This window comes from Glycine max, chromosome 11 (assembly GCF_000004515.6).
Source record: "Glycine max cultivar Williams 82 chromosome 11, Glycine_max_v4.0, whole genome shotgun sequence".
NCBI classification, from domain to species: Eukaryota; Viridiplantae; Streptophyta; class Magnoliopsida; order Fabales; family Fabaceae; genus Glycine; species Glycine max.
Window position 1 is genome coordinate 8,218,008 of NC_038247.2, and position 18,760 is coordinate 8,236,767.

Below are 18,760 nucleotides of genomic sequence, written 5' to 3' on the forward strand. Positions count from 1 at the left end.
GATGGTGTAAACTAGAACAACTTGAATCAACACAAGTTAATTTGTGTTTCTAATTATATATATTTTAAATAATTAAATAAAAAAAATAGTTTTTTTTTTTTTTTTTTCATATCAATTACTAAGTTAATTTTTTTTACTAATTTCCTTTGTGTTCCTTTTTACTATCGATAAAGGCATGGTGAAGGTGAGGGGAGTTGGTGGGGGCATATTAAAATTTGGGAGTGGCATAAGCATAGCTGGCAAATACGACATGCAGGCCCAGCCCCCTGTACACCAAATTCAATTTCTTTTTTCCCCTTTCTCTAACACACACACTAGCTCTCTTGTTTTCTTTCTTCTTCAACATAACATGCACTGCACAATTGCCTCATGAATCATCATTAGTCAGGGTTTATCCTCTAAGAAAATAAACATACTATAGCAATGAGTGCGTCCAGGTTCATCAAGTGTGTCACTGTGGGTGACGGTGCCGTTGGCAAGACTTGCATGCTCATCTCCTACACCAGCAACACTTTTCCTACGGTCAGTGCTACCACTAACAAACCTTCACATTTTTCTGTGCTCTTCTGCTTCTACCTTACTGGGTTTTCAGATAATAATGACAAAATATGGCTTGTTATCAACTTTTGTCAGAATTGGGTTTACTTGTGATTTTCATAATTCTTTTCTTTTTGATTTTGTTCTTTGGGTTTTCTTGGTTCTGTAGTCCTAACCGTGTTGCTGATGCTAAGGTTTCTTCTAAATAGCTAAATTTTCGGATTTTTTCCCCATCAATTTCATATACCCTTATTAGAGACGACCGTGGAATTGGGCCTGTTTGTAATGTTTTGGGTGAAAAGAGGGAAAAAAAAATATTTTGGTTGAATCTTGGATGTTGATTTCAATTTTTAGTTGCTGTGCTTGATATGATTCCAATGGAGGTGCGATGATAATTCCACGAAGATGCGTTTTTGCTAAAATTGCTTTCTTAGGACTTTTATGATTTAGATCCTTCCTGTTTTTTGGATCGATACAATAATCTTCAAAACAATTCCCTTTGTGCTGTTTGACTTGCAATTGACTGAGGGGTGGGGATTGACTTTTAGATGTAGTAATTTTTGTGACATCTTGTGATTCATTGGCTACAGGACTACGTGCCAACTGTCTTTGACAATTTCAGTGCAAATGTCGTTGTGGATGGAAGCACTGTGAATCTTGGGTTGTGGGATACTGCTGGTAAGTATAGTTTTTCCTGGTTATCTTTCATCCTTCTTGTGTTTTGTGAGTGTTTTGTCATTGTTTTCAACTTATGGCACAGGCCAAGAAGATTACAATAGATTGAGACCCTTAAGCTATCGTGGAGCAGATGTATTCCTGCTTGCTTTCTCTCTCATAAGCAGGGCCAGCTATGAAAATGTTGCCAAGAAAGTAAGCTTGGCATTTTTCTTTTTCTTTTGTTTTGTCCCTCTCTACTCTGGACTAATTTTTTCCCGTCATTTTCAGTGGATTCCTGAGTTGAGGCATTATGCTCCTGGTGTTCCAATTATTCTTGTTGGAACAAAACTTGGTCAGATTCTTGTTCCTTCTCTAACTTTGTTTACACTAATAATGTGTAATTCAGCATAATAGAGAACATTCTTATACTTATGTTGTGTATCTCTCAGTGTTTTAAAGTGGGGGAAGTTGCTTGCTTCAGAAACCTAACCTCTAATTACATGTCTTGGCCTAAATTCTAAAATCTGAAGCAATTGCAGTTACTTGATGGGTTGTTATTCAGTATAGATTTTATAAGAATGACGTTCCTTCCTATATTCCAAACTTTCCTCAGGCATAACTTTAACCAATAATTGGTTCAGATATAACAAAGTATGTCAGAAGAGCCTTAGTAATTTTTCATCTTCATTCAATGTTTACCTCCTTTTTTAAAACCAAATGGCAAGTGTAGTGGTTGTTCTGAATGCTGGAAGAGTGATTACTGATAAAGCTTGAGAAGTCTAGACTTTTGAAGTGTATTAGGGAGTGTTGAGATGAATGAGGAATGCGAGGACATAGTACGTAAGTCCTTGGCTTCACTATTCATCAGAATTTCTGTTTATCTATAGCAAAAGTTCATTTGTTTTGAAAATTTTTCCATTAATAGTTTCACTTTTCACATAGTTTCGTCTGGAATGTGTTTTCTCCTATGTACAGGGTTAGTTTAATTGTATGCTTTTGATGGTTCCATTGACCATGATAAAGCTGCCATGATTAGTTTGCTTGGGCATTTCATGACAACTAAATCTTTGTCTTGTAGATCTTCGGGATGATAAGCAGTTCTTTCAAGACCATCCTGGTGCAGTGCCTATCACCACAGCACAGGTGCTTGCTATTTGCAACTACTTCCTTTGAATATACAATTAATTGCTTTTGTGTCGTTTTTTTATTTCACTGTTTTGACTTTTAGCCTTTGTTTGTTGGTCACACTATGGGCATGCATGATGTTACTTTTGATAGGTTAGTGATCTAATTTAATGTATTTTGTGAAGGGTGAGGAACTGAGAAAGCTTATCGGTGCTCCAATTTACATTGAATGTAGTTCAAAAACACAACAGGTACATACATGTTCTTTGAATCTTTAAAAGTTCTGAAGGTTAAAGGAAGTCATGACCTTATTGATGTTAACCTTGCATACAGAATGTGAAGGCTGTTTTTGATGCAGCCATCAAGGTAGTTCTCCAGCCCCCAAAGCAGAAGAAAAAGAAGAGAAAGGGACAAAAGGCCTGTTCCATTTTGTGATCTTCAGTTCTTAATATAGTAGTTTGTGGAGGATGACATGACTGTAGTCTTCATCATTCTATATCTTATACTATTTCCAACCTAGATGAAGGAATCATCATGTCCAACTGACCGCATCAAGGTTCGCTCATAAGCATCGAGCTATCTGTCTAATTGTCTCTGGCTGTAGGATCTGTACAGTCGTAATTTCAATATGTTTGGTGTGCACACAACACTTGCGTTACTGTTGGCTGTTTACCTGTTGTATTGATTATTAAATGACCATTTCCAGCAGTGGACGCGGGTTGTATTCATGTTGTAATCTAATCTAGGAAGTGCTTGCATATGTGGCTTTGGATGTGAACTAAGTATATGTAATTAATTATGTTAGCTGCTTTTAACAGCTTGGATATATAGTTGGCTTGATTAAGGTTTCATTCTTCCATTTGTTTATTCGAGTCAGGTTGACTTAGTGAACTTAAAATCTTATGACAATTGCAACCCGAGGCTAGTAAAAACGAATTTTAAATTGGAATCTAAACTGTTAAGCAACGAAAAGAATAATATGGAGCTGTCAACAACTTTGAGCTTGCTGAGGAATATACATTATTTTGAAGGATTCACAAAACAAGACCAAATTCATCTTTCACTAGTCACAACTTTATCAGATACTCAACGTGTGGATTTTACGAGTCGGCAAGCAAAGCGTAGATCTAATTTCTTTTTAAACGTGGGTCGTCCAATAACTAAGTATCTTGTTTTGGCATTGATGCATTTCGAGGGAAAGTGGTACCTGTTAACTTCTTGAGAAGTGTATAAATTTGTCTAAGTAGTAATTAAAACGGTAAGTTTGAGTGTTGAGTCTACAGGAACTTTGGCTGTACTTGAAGTTTATATATTTCTAATTTTAAGTAAATAATGACTTAAATTCGATATTTGTCTAACACTGATGTGGAAATATAAAATTAAACATAGATAATAATTAAGTAGAGTACATTAAAGAAATAGAACACAAACACTTGGGAAGGGGGGGGGGGGGTGAATTGTCGGTTGATATAGAATTATGTGGCGTGTGAGCGTTCAGTCTACCAAAACTACTCTTGATGCAATATTTGAGATTTTTCACCATTTAACATTATTCCAAGTATTATCTTCGTCTGCTAACCTACCCTACCCATGATCCCTCATGTGAAAGAACCTAAATTACTTAATTTCACTCCTAATTCCTTAAGAGCTACATCAATTTGCTTTAGGAATAATGATGCATAATTAAGGCTAAATAATACCATTCTATCCCTATACATGAATTATCTAGATGCTTTTTTCAAGTTCTTAGGGTGCAAACATTTTCCAATAAGTAAACCCTATAACATACATGTGCATGAGTAATCAAACCATAAACAAGACAATAAACTCATAAAAGAAGCAATAATATTGAAGTAACATTAAATGAATAGTGAGAATCATTACATCAAGAGTGTTTGATTGTTGAGCTCCCAACAATGCATTGTTTAGTCTCTTATTGACATGAGAAACTTACAAATACACAAAGTAAACAAGAATAATGTAAGAGAATAGAAGAAAATGGAGGAAAGGATCCTCAAGTGAGTGAGTTTTCTCCCTCTTTTGTGCCTTAGTCTTGTTTTTGTTTGTATATCCCTTTTGCACAATGCTTTCCCTCTTTTTATCTGCAAAACGCTGCATAGTCCTATTTTTTAACATTGATTGTGTGCTAAGTCTACATGTGCGCATTGAGCGCACATACAAAGTCCAACTGGCCTAAGTGACCACGTATTAGGTCGTCAAATGCACTTAGCGCGCTTGCACTTGATAGCTACTTCCAAGTTGGCTTCTTGTGTTGTCACATTGCTCCAATTCTTTAATAATTTTTCAGGCCTCTTACTGTGTTACCCTTTATAAAAAGTATAACCAAAATATTGTATATTAACTAATTAAGTTTAGCATCCACCAGATAAAAACTCAGAAGAAGTTAAATTCTTAATTTTTTAATTCAAAAGAAGTGTTAAAAAAGAGAAAAATAGATAATTATAACAATGCATACCAGTTATCAATACATGAAGCTAAAAAGGAAGAAAGGTAGAGGCTTAAAGTCAAAGAAGTGTTCGGCTTATTTTAATTTGCAAATGGTAAACTAAACTATAATTAATTCTTTGTTAGATTCAACGTTTAACTTTGATATAATATCCCAATGAAGAATCTTTGTGGTGTGGACCGTTTTTCCATCTATGATTAGATGGACAACAGGCAGTTGCAAAATGATAGAAGGCAGGCCCTGGTTAATTATACTTCTCAATTGAAAGCAGCTAAATACTATGTAATATGGCCAACAACTTTCACTCATTGCTCCCATATCTAAAAGTTGATTGATCCTTAGAATCTTATCTTCTACATGAGGAATAGATACTGTGCCCACTTCCGTTGGTGAATGGAACTCTTGATTCTATTCAATCTCCCTTCTCCAACCCTCTATTATATATCCTGCAACCTGCTTTGTTTCTTGTAGTGTTCTAATCATTTTGGCTTTGGCTTTCCAATCCTCCTGATTTCCTCTTCTACGATTGTAAAATATCGCGAATGGCATCCAAGAGAATACTGAAGGAGCTCAAGGACTTACAGAGAGATCCACCAACTTCATGCAGTGCAGGTAAAGAGGTTGAATGAAAGTTTGTTAGTTTAATTGGGTTATCTGACATAAGCTATAACCATGCTGCGGTGAAGTGTGAGTTTGTGTGTGACATGCTTGTTATGGTGGATTTCAGGCCCTGTGGGCGAGGACATGTTCCATTGGCAAGCAACCATCATTGGTCCAAATGACAGTCCCTATGCTGGTGGTGTTTTCCTTGTGACCATCCATTTCCCTCCCGATTATCCCTTCAAACCTCCCAAGGTATACATCAAAAACTGTTAACCGCATTCTGACACCCATTTTCTTTATTTCAGCTAAACTTTCATTTACAAATGACTATAGATAAGCAAAAGAGTTTCTTTCTTTGGCATATTTGAAGGTTGAAAATCTGTTTTTTAGAGCAATAAACACACACACACACACATACATCAGCAGCTATATACTTACTTACACGCATACATACATAGACATGCATAAAGCAGCAGCAACATCATCACCTAACAAAATCATGTTTGTCTTTAGTTTTGAATTTTAGAAACTGCTATTTAATATTCATAGTATAAATAAAGCGCTGGATCTAATTGATGGCTAGTATTAAAAACTAATATACAGGTAGCATTCAGGACCAAGGTGTTCCATCCCAACATTAACAGCAATGGCAATATTTGCCTGGACATACTCAAAGAACAATGGAGTCCTGCTCTCACCATATCCAAGGTCATCATGTTTTGGACCTTTCCTCATTGATGTCATTATAATTAGTTTGTTTCTGTTTGTTATAAGTGCTGACTGGTTGTCAAAAATCACGATGCAGGTGCTGCTCTCTATATGTTCTCTGCTAACGGATCCAAATCCTGATGACCCTTTAGTGCCTGAAATTGCTCATTTGTGCAAGACCGACAAATTCAAGTATGAGTCTACTGCTAGAAGCTGGACCCAGAAGTATGCCATGGGCTAAAACTCTCTTCCCTCTTGCCTCCTCCAATACACGTTTTGGAATTGTCTTTTTGCTCTTCAAAAACCTCCCCTTTTATGGTATTATATATAAATATGACCATGAAGTTTGGGCATATTATTGAACCAGTTGCATACATATGAGAATTGTTCTCAAAGGCTTTACCTTTGTGATTCGAGCTTGCTCTATATGAATAAAATGCTACTATCATTTGGAGCTTTTCTTATATTCCCATTAAAAAAGTAATTAACCAAGAAGACTAAATTATTTGTCCACTACCTTAGGTCAAGAAACAAGGGTTTTTAACGACCTTGCAATTGTTTTTCACAAAACACATTTGTTTGCCATGGTAAGATTTGGATCTGGTTATTAACTCCTATACTTAATTCAAGCTTCAATGAATAAATACCCAATCAGCACGTACAGTATCATGTTATTGGTGATCTAAAACTATACTACCACTCAAGCTTGTTCCGACAAGACTCTAAGCCCTTAATTTGCATTTTGTTTTTTGATTGAAATTATGGTTAACTAAATTGAATCATATAATTTAGGGTCAAAACAGAAGGGGAAAAAAGAAACACGTTCTGAATTATATATATCTTCAATAGTACACTTTTATGTTGGACAGAAGTAACGAATTTGTGTTTGGTATTTCAAGCTTGGTGTTTGAAACCTGTCATCCGCTTGTTGATCACAAATGAGCATAATGACCAATGTAAGAGTCGTGCATGCTTTACAAATTACAAGTAAATTATTCTGCCATAACTAAACTGCCAGTGCTAGTAAACATCTTAACATTACCCAATATAGTTCTCGTTGACAGTTTGGCCCGTAACAGTCTTGCATTAATTACTCGTTTTGAGGAAATAGGCTACATGATTTTATACTGTAATTCGATCAAGTCATATTATGTATGGTAATTGGCTTTTACATTAACTATCATAAAAATTATACTATAATACTATGAGTGATTTATGATTAATTAATAATGTAAAACTATTATTTCATGATCATTAAATTTATTTTTAAAATATGCACATGACTTGAAACAAGATATTTCTTCCGTTTTTATATGTAAGATTCAGTTATCTAATTTGTTAAAATTAGAAAAAATAATTAATTTAGTTGATAATAATAAATTTATCTTAAATATATAACTTTTTTTAAAACTTTCCTAGTCATTAATACTTTTTTTTTCTAATGGTTTGATAATATATATATTTTTTAATTAATATAATACATATTATAACTTAAATCTTTTAAAAAAAATAAATACTATTTTAAATGTGGGTTTTATAAATAACAACGGAGAAAGTATATTTTTCTGTCGCTACCAATTTTAGCAAATAGTCAAGAATCATATAGTCATTCTGCTTTACAAAAACTATTAAATTGTTTAGGCACGTAGGTTCCTAATGTCACAGATTGAGATCGAGCACATTCTTCTTCATTATATAAAAAGAATAAAGGTAGCAATTATAGCAGAATGAGATTAATATTCTGATAGATATTTTATATTTTATACTTCAGGTCCCATTTTAGTAATTGCAACATGCAATGTGCGCAACTTTACGAGCAAACATTATTACCACACAAATAAAATTCAAAATTAGACATTAGTGATGCCATGTCAAGCACGCAAAGCTACAATGAAGTACGTGTCTTAATGATCGCATTTGATGGCATGCTTATGGTTGGCGTTATTTAATAAAAGAATAGGGCTTACACCATCAATATTCTTCGAGCAAATAATTCTCTTGCTTGGTTCCAAAGATGTAGTTGAATAGGCCACAGCACCTTTCTCATCTGTGATAGTAGCAAAACCATGCAGGAACTCCTACGATTGTGAGACTTGAACTGCTTTAATTTTATATTTCATCTTGTTGTTTCTTTTCAACCTCCCTAAATTTTAGTGTTTTATTTTATTTTCTGCAAGTAGACTCTTAAACTTTAGTTTCATCACAATTAATTAATCATGAAACTTTACTCATTTTATAAATAGACATTTTGGACTTTTATTTTTCTAAATTGATTCCTAAATTTCAAACATTTTACGAAAAGAGACTCAAGAATTTAATTTTATACAACTTGATCATCAAACTTTACCTCCATTGAAAATAGTCTATTTTATTAAGTTGAGATTAAATTGTTAACAGAGAAAAAACAATCTCAATTGTTCGGTTACCTTAAGTCACAATCATTCATTAAAAATATTTTTCTTTCAAAACTTATTCAATTACACCCCTTAAATAGAAAATATCTTTAATTTATAAATCGTTAGGTATTAAATTAGTGTACTGCATAAAATATTCTAATGACCGAGAGAAGGTACATTAAGTAGAAAAGGAAAGAATAAGGATTTGATTTTGATTTTTAAAACGAGGGATGGAGGGCCTTGCTCATCTTTCGAATTTTGTTTCGTCCACTAGTCGCTTTGGTTGGTCAAGCATCTTTTAAAAAATATATAGAGTATTTAATCCTTTGATAACTATAGATGATTTTGAAGTGTTTTTTTTTTATTATATGTTTGCCAAAAGAAAGTCATCCTACGACTTCAGAAAATAGTTTTTCCGTTCAAATCAACAAACTTAAACCGTTGTAAAACATTCGCAGACAGTTTAGACCGATTACTTTTACTATGGTCCACTGCCAATTCTACCAAAAAATTATCCTTCCCTCTGTATTAAAATGTTTTTCCTTTTCCTCTTATTGACATATCTTCGTATTTAACTGTTATATTTAATTGATTTACGATGCTTTTCTTTTCTGTTGTTATGGCAACTTAATTATCACATACAAATCGGCAGAAAAAAAAAAAAGAAGGAAAAAGATGAAACTCCAAATACAACAAACCAAACCATAACCGATCGATTTCTGTTGTACCTAATATATATATTAGATAAGGCTGAAGATTTATAAGTCCCATTTCTCACCCAAGAACAACAAGGCCTGACAAAGAAAACGTGGCATTGGCATGTATAGAGGTTGAAAGGTTATGCATTAGACTTTGAATTTGTGGGGCTTATTATAGAATCCAGAATTTTAACTCGTTCAACTTTGATTTCATTGTCAATATCAATTTCAACTAGATAAGCAACAAATAAATTATAAATTAAACTGCGTAATATATGTTCAAACTAATTACATTACATTTTCATTTATCATACGGGATCGATCTCTTCCACTGTTACATTCCTGTTGTTGAACTGCTGAGCATTTTAGTTCTGTGAAAAGAGAAACAGTATACAAATTTTCAATCAAAGACGTGCACTCCGAGAATTCTAACGTCTAAAATTGTTCAAGCTATATATATAGTTTGGGATAAATAATACATATGCGATCATGACCATGACAATGACAAAACAGATCGATTCATCTTGTGTGAATTTTACAATTTTGTTACGGAAGGTAATGTTTTAATTAACGATTTTACAATGACACTATTTATTTTAATAATTACACTTTCTTTTCAATTTTTAATAAAACATTTTTTTATTAAAATAAGATAATAAGGGTTAAAAATTAACTAAAACTTAAAAATACAATTACTTAAAATATATTTTTTGACTACAAAATAAAAAGAAACTGACTTAAAAATCACATTTATCAGTTAGTACTATAATTAATTTTAGCAAATATTTTTTATTTAACATCTTTCCTTCAAATGATTTTTTTCAACCTTTAAATAATATTCATCAACTATTTTTGAAAAAAATAATAATTTACCTCATATACAACCAATGATAATTAAATCATAATAATGTTAGCACAGGGGTTGCGAATATGTTTGAGAGGGATAGCGACATTTATTAAACAGAAAAAAAAAGATATTTAGCATTGTTGTAAAAATAAGTATTACTATAATTTTTTTTAACCCACTTGTTTACCAGAGAAAAGAGTATTGACTGATTTAGAGTTTAGTCGAAAATAAATAAAGTTTAATAAAAAATTATTTCTATCAAAAAATGAACTTAAATAGTATTAGTACAATTTGATTTTAATTTTAATACATTAATTACTTGTGTCTAATCAATTTAGTTTTTTTTTCTCTCTTTTAAATAAGAAAAAAATCAGTTGACCTTTATAGTTATACAAATTTTTTCTTTTAATCCCTACACTTCAAAACTATTTTTTTTAGTTATTTACAAACATTTTTAGATTCCTTTTTATCCTCATCATTTTTATTAACAAATATTAATTTTGTCAGTAGAAAGAATTAAACCTATAATATTTTTCTTTGATTCTTTTTCTTTTTCCTTAACTATTTAATTTATCTTATCTCTTCATTTTTATTCTCATCGTTACAAAATGATAAAGATCAAAAAGTAAATTTTATGTAACAGTAGGAACAAAAAGATATTTATGAAAGTATTTGTATATAGATTAAAAGAAATTATTTTTAAGTTTAAAAATTAAAAAATAAAATTTATGTAACTATAAAAATTAAACGAGTAATTTTTCTTTTAAAAACAACTAGTTAAATACCCATGTGTAGGCGGGTTATTCTCGTTTTTAACACATATGTTTAACATACACAATTTTATAAAATTAAATTTTTACATTGAGACGAATATAATTAGTTGTCCAAGTTCTTTAAAAATATTGAGACAAAGAGTATTTAAGTAGAAAAAAAATATGATTATAATCTTATAGATATTTATTTTTATTTAGGCGGGAAGCGGTTAACCAGCCGTTCTCTGAAGATTCTGAAGAAAGCGAAGCAGACAAAATGGATATTAGTATAATCTAGAATCACAATATTATGGGTACGTAATATCATTTGCTTGTGTTTATCCCTTTTAGAGGATATTAATTATTACACAATTATGAACTATCCTTAAGAAGTGTTGGCAAAAACATGTGTTAAATTTTATAACTAGCAAGTATGCAGTGTTAGAAAATGATAATCAGGTTAACTCTTCCTAATTCGCCACGAATTCATTAGAAAATAAGTTGGAATGTTGTGAAACAAATTTGAAGAAAAATAAAACATGCGCTAAAACAGGTTAACTACTCTTCCTAGCTAATAAATAGTCAGACACAAATTCATTTTTCATCCTGTTTTAATTTTTTTAATTTAATTAAATTAACGATTATAAGAGAGACTCACATTTAAAGTTTAGCAAAACTCAAGATTTTTTTTTTTTTTGAATTAGAGTATCTCTTAACTCAAAGTCCCAATGACTTAACCCCTAAGATAGAACTAAGAGATTATAATCATATAATTAAGGAACAAAGTTATTTCAACTATGTCAATTATGTTAATATGATTGTATCATAATCTAAAATTGATAAAATATAATATTTAGATAAAAAAATTCAAAAAAAAGATAAGATTATTATTAATTTTATCATTTAGAGAAAGGTAAAGATAAAAATTGATTTTTAAATAATTAAAATTTGATAAATATAATATTAAGGTAAAAATTGTTTTAAAAAAAAGAAGATAAGATCACTATTGGTTATATACTAACTAAAAGAGAAAAAAATTGTATCCTGATAATATAAAATTTTTTAGGGAGTGTTTGATTTGATTATTTTTTGTTTTCATTTTTACTTGAAATAGAAAATGATAATGAAAATGAGTTTGATTGGATTTTTGAAAACATTTTTAGTGAAAATATTTTCTCAAACGAGTCAAAAATTGAAAATAATAAAATCTCATTTTCAGTGTTTTAAGTTAAATTCATGAACTTCATTTTGTATAAAATAAAAATAGGGTGACAAGAAATATAATTTTAAACAAATTTAAAAATATAATATTTTTATTTATTGAAAGCAAAAAATAAGAAATTAAATCAAACATATTTTCAGAATATTAATATTTTAAAAATGAAAATAATTTTTAAAAAATGAAAACAGAAAATAAAAATACAAACCAAACACCCTTATATAATGATTTAATCACGATGCATCATATGATTTTAAAATAATTACATTAAAAACAAAATACGAGTGTCGTCACTCGAAGTTTGGAATTTTATTGGAAGCGATGTGGTCGTCCTAGGCGCAATAATCGTGGAATAGTGTTTCATCAGACCATGTAACAGGTTACAGGACCGCAGGTCAAGGGTTTCCCGCGAAAACGCCAGCTTAGGACTAAATATTTTCAGGTGCATAGTAAATAACGTTAAACACAAAACCCTCTGTCCGTACTTTTCGCACCAATTCTTTTCCTTATCAACACCACCAGCAATGAATGCATCTTTTACTTCCTTTTTTCCTTTCCAATTTTAACACCCCGTTTCGTTCAAGAACACACTTTTATTCCACACCAGAATTCTCTGTGTGTTCTTTTATTCCATTCTACCACAATACGTAAAAAAAAAAAAGCAATTTGAGTACGTAGTCTTCTTTAGAATTTAATTTAGTTGAAGTAGGTACGCTTGCTGATGCTATTTGGCGGTAATTTAATTCAGTTAAAACAAACAAAAACACATGCTGTTCTCAAACCATGGCTGCTTTTAGGTACATACTTCTTGTTTTATTCAACATATTTTTAATACCATAATCGTTTTTTACGATGATATACTATATTAATTCAAGGTCTCCACGGGTTTTCTTCACCTATTGTTTCATCCAATAGGTCATGTGATTTTTAATGTTTTTTTCCTCCTCCTCATCTCTCGCCACCATATATATATATATATATATATATATTTTAATGTGACGCCGTCTCTGTCAATAGGTGCTGCTGCCATTTAATAAGTATATTCAACTATAGTATATGCTGGTGTGCCAAGTGTTGGAGCATTAGGTTCAAGTTTCAATTCCAACCATGATAGTAATATTAGTAGCTTTGTTTTGCAGAGTATGATCGAGATGGTTCACTCAACAAGGTGAGGTGATTGATATAAAAATAAAAGGCAAAACGCAATGACAGTTGAAAAGAGAATTGTTTTGGTGGGGATTAGAATTGATGGCTATAGCAGACAGCTCCTCAACTGGGCTCTTGTCAAAGTTGCTGAGCCTGGTGATTGTGTTATAGCAGTTCATGTGGTTAAAAATTCAGGTAATTAAGGAACTTCTGAGCTTCTACACATATTATTATTAGCGTATGTATTTTTCCTTTAAACATGTTGAAAAAGTTAATCTAATGCAGATTATGTTTCCAAAAACAAGACTCTGATAGATGGCTATTTAGAAGTTTATGATGGCCTATGTGGTGTGAAGAAGGTACACATTTTTTTTTTTCTTTTTACAGTTCTGGAGGTATTGTTTGTGTTGTTCTTCGATTAGAATTTGAGTTTCACCTCAATAAGGCGTAATAAAGGTTTGCATTAGAGGATTACCAAGTTAAAACTCCAATTCTGATTAGAAAACGATACTTGAGATATTTTACTTTCATTCACGGGGTTGGTATAAGTCGCAGATTTTATTGACGGGTCGAATTGGATTTCAGGTAGGTCTCACTGGTCAAATCTTCACAGGAAGCTCCATTAAAAACATTCTTGTCAGAGAAGCAAAAAAACATGCTGCTCTGGCTCTAGTGGTAGGGTATGTGGAACTTGTATTTCACTTCACCATATTTGTTGTGGGTTTAGTTTATTTGATGTATATATACATTTACTTAATTTGCATTCTCTGATTGGTTTAAAAGACTAAATAAAACAGATTGATTTCAATTGCAGGGGACGAGCTGCCACAGCTAAATATTGTGCTAAACGGCTACCACCGACCACCAATGTTCTAGCCATTCAAGACTCAAGAATTCTCTTCAGAAGTTGCACCAATAAACAACTACCAGGTTCATATCTGTGTCCTTATTTCACAATCTTGTAGAAAAATTATATCATAAGTGAGTGAGTCAGTAACAAAAGTGAAATAGAATAAGTCTTGTTTCCTTTTGTGGCAGGTGGTCTTATACTGGATCCAAGACCTAGTTTAACAATCATCGAAGAAAACTTGAGTGACAGAATAATCCAGTCTGCAATTTGTGACTCCATCATGGAGATTGAGGAATCAACACCCATAAAAAATTCCTTAGAATTGAAGGATGAAGAGAAGAGCAAGTCAACAAGGTCAATATCAGTTGAGCAGAAGCTTGGGTGGCCTCTACTCCGCAGAGCCAATTCAGGAATGTCACAAACCCTTCTTCATACAAGGGACATGTCAGTAGTACAATGGGTAATGACCTTACCAGATCGTTCACCACATAATAAAAGTTCTAGCTCTTCTTCCACTGAGGAAAATCCATTTGAAAGGAGGAGCATCAGCGATATTGAATATGAGAGCTCTACAAATTCTTCTCCTGCATCTGTTGATATAATACCAAATGGCCTAGAGGAGATATTAAATTTAAATTCTCTCGATTGCAAGCGATTCAGCCTTGAGGTTCTCAAGTCTTGCACTAGCCAATTCTCTTCAGGTTGGTGAACCACTGACTGTTAAATGCTTTTTTTTTATATATATATAGTTCCATAGTTTGTAAATAAATACAATAATTTTATAATCTTTCTTTATTCCATTGCAGAAAACTTGGTTGGGAAAGGAGGGAGCAATCGTGTGTACAAAGGAGTCCTCCCTGATGGAAAGGCAATCGCAGTTAAAGTAATGCAGTCATCAAAAGAAGCCTGGAAAGATTTTGCCCTTGAGGTGGAAATAATATCCTCAGTGGAGCACAAAAGCATTGCCCCTCTACTTGGAATTTGCATAGAGAACAATTCTTTAATATCTGTTTACGATTATTTCCCCAAAGGCAGCTTAGAGGAAAATCTGCATGGTAAAGTTTCAGTTTTTCAACCATCTCATTTCAATTTTGATGGGAATGAATGATGCTAATGAGAATTTGGAAATGGATATAGGAAAGAACAAGGATGAATCCATCTTGTCATGGGAAGTGAGATTTAATGTGGCTCTTAGGATCGCTGAAGCCCTCGATTACCTACACAGGGAAGCTTTGAAGCCTGTTGTTATACATAAAGATGTCAAGTCTTCTAACATTCTTCTCTCCCAAGGGTTTGAACCTCAGGTAATCAAAAGCATTGAGACTATTATTAGTATTGAAAAGAACATTTATGTGTGAAATTCATTATGTTGTTTTGTTGCAGTTGTCTGATTTCGGACTAGCAGTATGGGGTCCAACAACTTCATCCTTTTTGACCCAAGATGTAGTAGGAACATTTGGTTATCTTGCTCCTGAATACTTCATGTATGGAAAGGTCAGTGACAAGATAGATGTCTATGCCTTCGGTGTAGTTCTACTTGAGCTAATATCAGGAAGGGAACCAATCAGCTCAGCAGCTTTCAAAGGACAGGAGAGCTTGGTCGTGTGGGTAAGACCAAACCCCATTTACAAGAATGAATTTTGACTTCTGTTAATGATATAAAAATACAAGAATAAGAATGTTATTCTTCCAATACTTATGACATACTAGTACCATATATAATTAGGAGAGAGATGGAAAGAGAAGTATAGAATAAGATAAAAGGAATTTTTGTTCTAGAATATAAGTATTATTTATTGGAGGTAATTTTGTTAAGGTGAATAACTATAGGTAACAAAGTTCTCCCTTTAGTATTCAACGCAATTATATATTTAGAATTTGATTTCGAAACTTCAGATTAAACTGAAACAATTCAATGCTAATTGATTCACATGTGCTTAGTGTATTATAAGATAAAATATTTGACAGACAGAAAAAATGAATTATTAAAAGGTATATGTAAAACATTGTGAGAATAGGTTTACTCAAAGTATAAATCCTTTTTTGATACAATATAATTTATAAATCTAACAATGTTTCATTTTCAGGCGAAACCAATAATGGAGAGTGGGAATGTTAAGGGCTTATTGGACCCAAATTTAGAAGGGAAATTTGTTGAGGCCCAATTGCAAAGAATGGTTCTAGCAGCATCTTTATGCATCACACGGGCGGCTAGACTTCGTCCTAAACTGAACCAGGTAATACCAAATGACACATTGAAGCTGCCATATTCTCAATGAAAGTCACCACATTCCCAATTATTATTATTATTATATTTTAAAAACTTTAAGCTCCTAAAGTTGATCATTTCCATTATGCATGTACAGATATTGAAGATCCTAAAAGGAGATGAGAGAGTTGAATGTTTCTTAAACTCTCAAGGGGATGGTGATCAGGAGGATTCAGAAAATCAAGAAAACATTGATGACGAAGTGTACCCAAATTCAAGTGCAGAGTTGCACCTAAGTCTTGCATTACTTGGTGTTGACGATGACAGTACATCACATAGTAGTACAGACCACAGCTATAGTGAACACTTGAAAGAACAATGGAGCAGGTCATCAAGTTTTAATTAGTTTTTGTTCAATTTCTAAGTTCCTAACACCCATTTGTCATTAGTTTTGTGCGTGTAGAGTTATGTTAAAAAAAACAACAACAAACGCAAAAACAAAGGAGTTGCGCCCCTTGATGAGGTGGCTTGTAGATTTAGAATGGCACTTTTCTTTTGAATTTATCAGGGAACAATGTACTAATTTTTGGCTTTATGCATAAATCATATAGGCAATTAATGGATGAAATATGCAGCTTTTATTTCGCTTACTCATTAAATATGCTTTGACTGAAGCCGACCATATTCCTTAAAAATTACTATATACCATAACTAATGCTTGAAATTTCAACCAATAATGTTGAGATTATGATTTTTTATTTTTTTGGTTTATACGTCTACAAAAGAAGATGGGGAGAGTTCCAAATGAACATGCACATTTAGGCAGAAACTAGTGTTGATTAAGAATAATTTTAAAATTTTATTACCATTCACATAACTTTCTTGGTTTACGAATTCAATGACGTCATTCAGCAAACTCTATGAAAGCGAAAGTAAAATATGCGATGATGCCATTATATGAAAGCGTAGCAGTAAAATATAAGCTCATTGCAAAAGTAAATAGTAAAACTAAAAAAGAGAGAATCAAAATATGAGTGCCCAAAAAAGATCAAGCGTCTGTCTAGTGGAGGGTAAATATGGGGAGGTGGAGGAATGAAAATGAGCCGGGTCATTCGGTGCAGAAGAAATAATTTTAAAAATAAATGAGATCACTAAGTTATAGATCATTTATTTTTACTCATTTCTCTATCTTTCTTTTTCTTTAATTAAACACCTTTAATTTCTATTTTATTTTCACACATTTTTACTCATTTTTTTCCATCTTCTCTATTTCTTTCTTTTATTATTATTATTATTAAACAGGGCACAAGAGATGTTGTTTTCTACTTTTTTTTTATAAAAAAAAACTCATTTACTAATAATAACTTATGAAAATTAATTTTAAAAGTAATATTTTTATTATATAAATGGCAGTTGTTTTCTATTTTATCTTTTTCCTATTCTTATCATAAAAAATTGTAAAATCCATTTTATAAATATTTTTTTATAATCAAAAGTTTAGGGAAGTAAATTTTTATAAATAAAACAAAAGCACGATTAAATGGTCACAAGTCATGGAACGTGCCCTCCGCTATAGGCTCCAGGCACCAGCAAGGAAAGTTGAGAATTTCTTTCTTTTTTAAAAGATCAATAAATCAGTGATTAAAAATGTCCAACGACATTGCAGTTAAAGAAATGTCCTTCCTTTCATTATATTTGTTATTCTATATTTTTTTTTTACAAAAAACTAAAAAAAGTACTAAATTAATCAGATTAAGAAAAATTAATAGATAAAAAGAATAACAATTTTATAAAATTAACTTTACCATTGTTAACTTATTTTTAATTTTTGTTGTTCGTTATTAATATTTTACTGAATATAAATAAAAATAATAATTATTTTACAACATAACAATTATTATGCAACATAGGGAGTAATAATTTTATAAAATTAGCATATCTTGTCATCAATTATTCATGTATAATTTTTGTTGTTTATCACTAATATTATAAAGAATATAAGGAAAAAATAATTAATATTACATAAAAAGATAAAATAATAATTATTTTAGAAATGTTTTTTTTTTTACACTATAATTATTATGTAACGGAGGACTATTAAACCTAGCATGAACATAAGTTGAGAATTATGACCTGATTGTAGTTGTGGGTTCGAAGCAGCTGGGTCGTACTGGCAAGGTAACTGCAACGAAGACGGGCCTGGGCAACACAAATCAATACCAAATTTTCAAAGCCTAAAATATGTCTAAACTTTTGACTTTTTTTCCATTGACTAATTTATTATACAATAAATAAATCACAATATATATAACTAATATATTGTATAAAAAATAAGTTGTGTTATTTTTACATATAAATATCTAAATAAAGCATGCATTAACCGTGGACAAATTATATGAGATAAGGAATTATCTGTAAAAGTATCAGTTACAGTAACATAAAATGTTGCTCAATAACATGAATACAAGTAAATAGAAAAATCATATAAAGAAAAGTAAATGAAAAATTTGCATGTGTAAGAGATTAATATATACACGTGAATTTAA

The 18,760-nt window shown here is 31.6% G+C and overlaps 3 protein-coding genes across 7 annotated transcripts; all 3 read left to right on the plus strand.

Moving 5' to 3' along the window:
- The first annotated feature begins 204 nt into the window (after positions 1-204).
- LOC100805035 (rac-like GTP-binding protein RAC1-like) lies at positions 205-3,174 on the plus strand. Of its 2 annotated transcripts, NM_001255641.2 has the most exons (7): positions 239-522; positions 1,128-1,215; positions 1,298-1,407; positions 1,483-1,546; positions 2,273-2,337; positions 2,505-2,570; positions 2,653-3,174. In NM_001255641.2, exons 1-7 carry the CDS (start codon positions 424-426, stop codon positions 2,752-2,754), a joined length of 594 nt encoding a protein of 197 aa, NP_001242570.2. In that variant the 5' UTR covers positions 239-423; the 3' UTR covers positions 2,755-3,174. The 2 variants fall into 2 exon arrangements, with proteins under 2 accessions (XP_040862359.1, NP_001242570.2); XM_041006425.1 differs by having other exon boundaries at positions 205-522; positions 1,298-1,546; positions 2,653-3,170.
- A 1,784-nt stretch (positions 3,175-4,958) lies between these two features.
- Positions 4,959-6,554, plus strand: LOC100805577 (ubiquitin-conjugating enzyme E2 10). Its single transcript, XM_003537763.5, has 4 exons — positions 4,959-5,398; positions 5,514-5,641; positions 5,993-6,097; positions 6,195-6,554. The coding sequence occupies exons 1-4, from the start codon at positions 5,329-5,331 to the stop codon at positions 6,336-6,338; spliced, it is 447 nt and encodes a 148-aa protein (XP_003537811.1). The 5' UTR covers positions 4,959-5,328; the 3' UTR covers positions 6,339-6,554.
- Positions 6,555-12,642: 6,088 nt separating this feature from the next.
- Positions 12,643-16,842, plus strand: LOC100780623 (serine/threonine-protein kinase CDG1). Of its 4 annotated transcripts, none has more exons than XM_003538941.5 (11): positions 12,643-12,806; positions 13,149-13,350; positions 13,441-13,514; positions 13,741-13,835; positions 13,970-14,085; positions 14,194-14,706; positions 14,812-15,060; positions 15,143-15,309; positions 15,389-15,613; positions 16,093-16,242; positions 16,372-16,842. In XM_003538941.5, the coding sequence occupies exons 2-11, from the start codon at positions 13,215-13,217 to the stop codon at positions 16,618-16,620; spliced, it is 1,974 nt and encodes a 657-aa protein (XP_003538989.1). In that variant the 5' UTR covers positions 12,643-12,806; positions 13,149-13,214; the 3' UTR covers positions 16,621-16,842. The 4 variants fall into 4 exon arrangements, with proteins under 4 accessions (XP_003538989.1, XP_014619452.1, XP_040862623.1 ...); XM_014763966.2 differs by lacking the exon at positions 12,643-12,806 and adding an exon at positions 12,916-13,026; XM_041006689.1 differs by lacking the exon at positions 12,643-12,806 and adding an exon at positions 13,029-13,046.
- Positions 16,843-18,760: the final 1,918 nt, after the last annotated feature.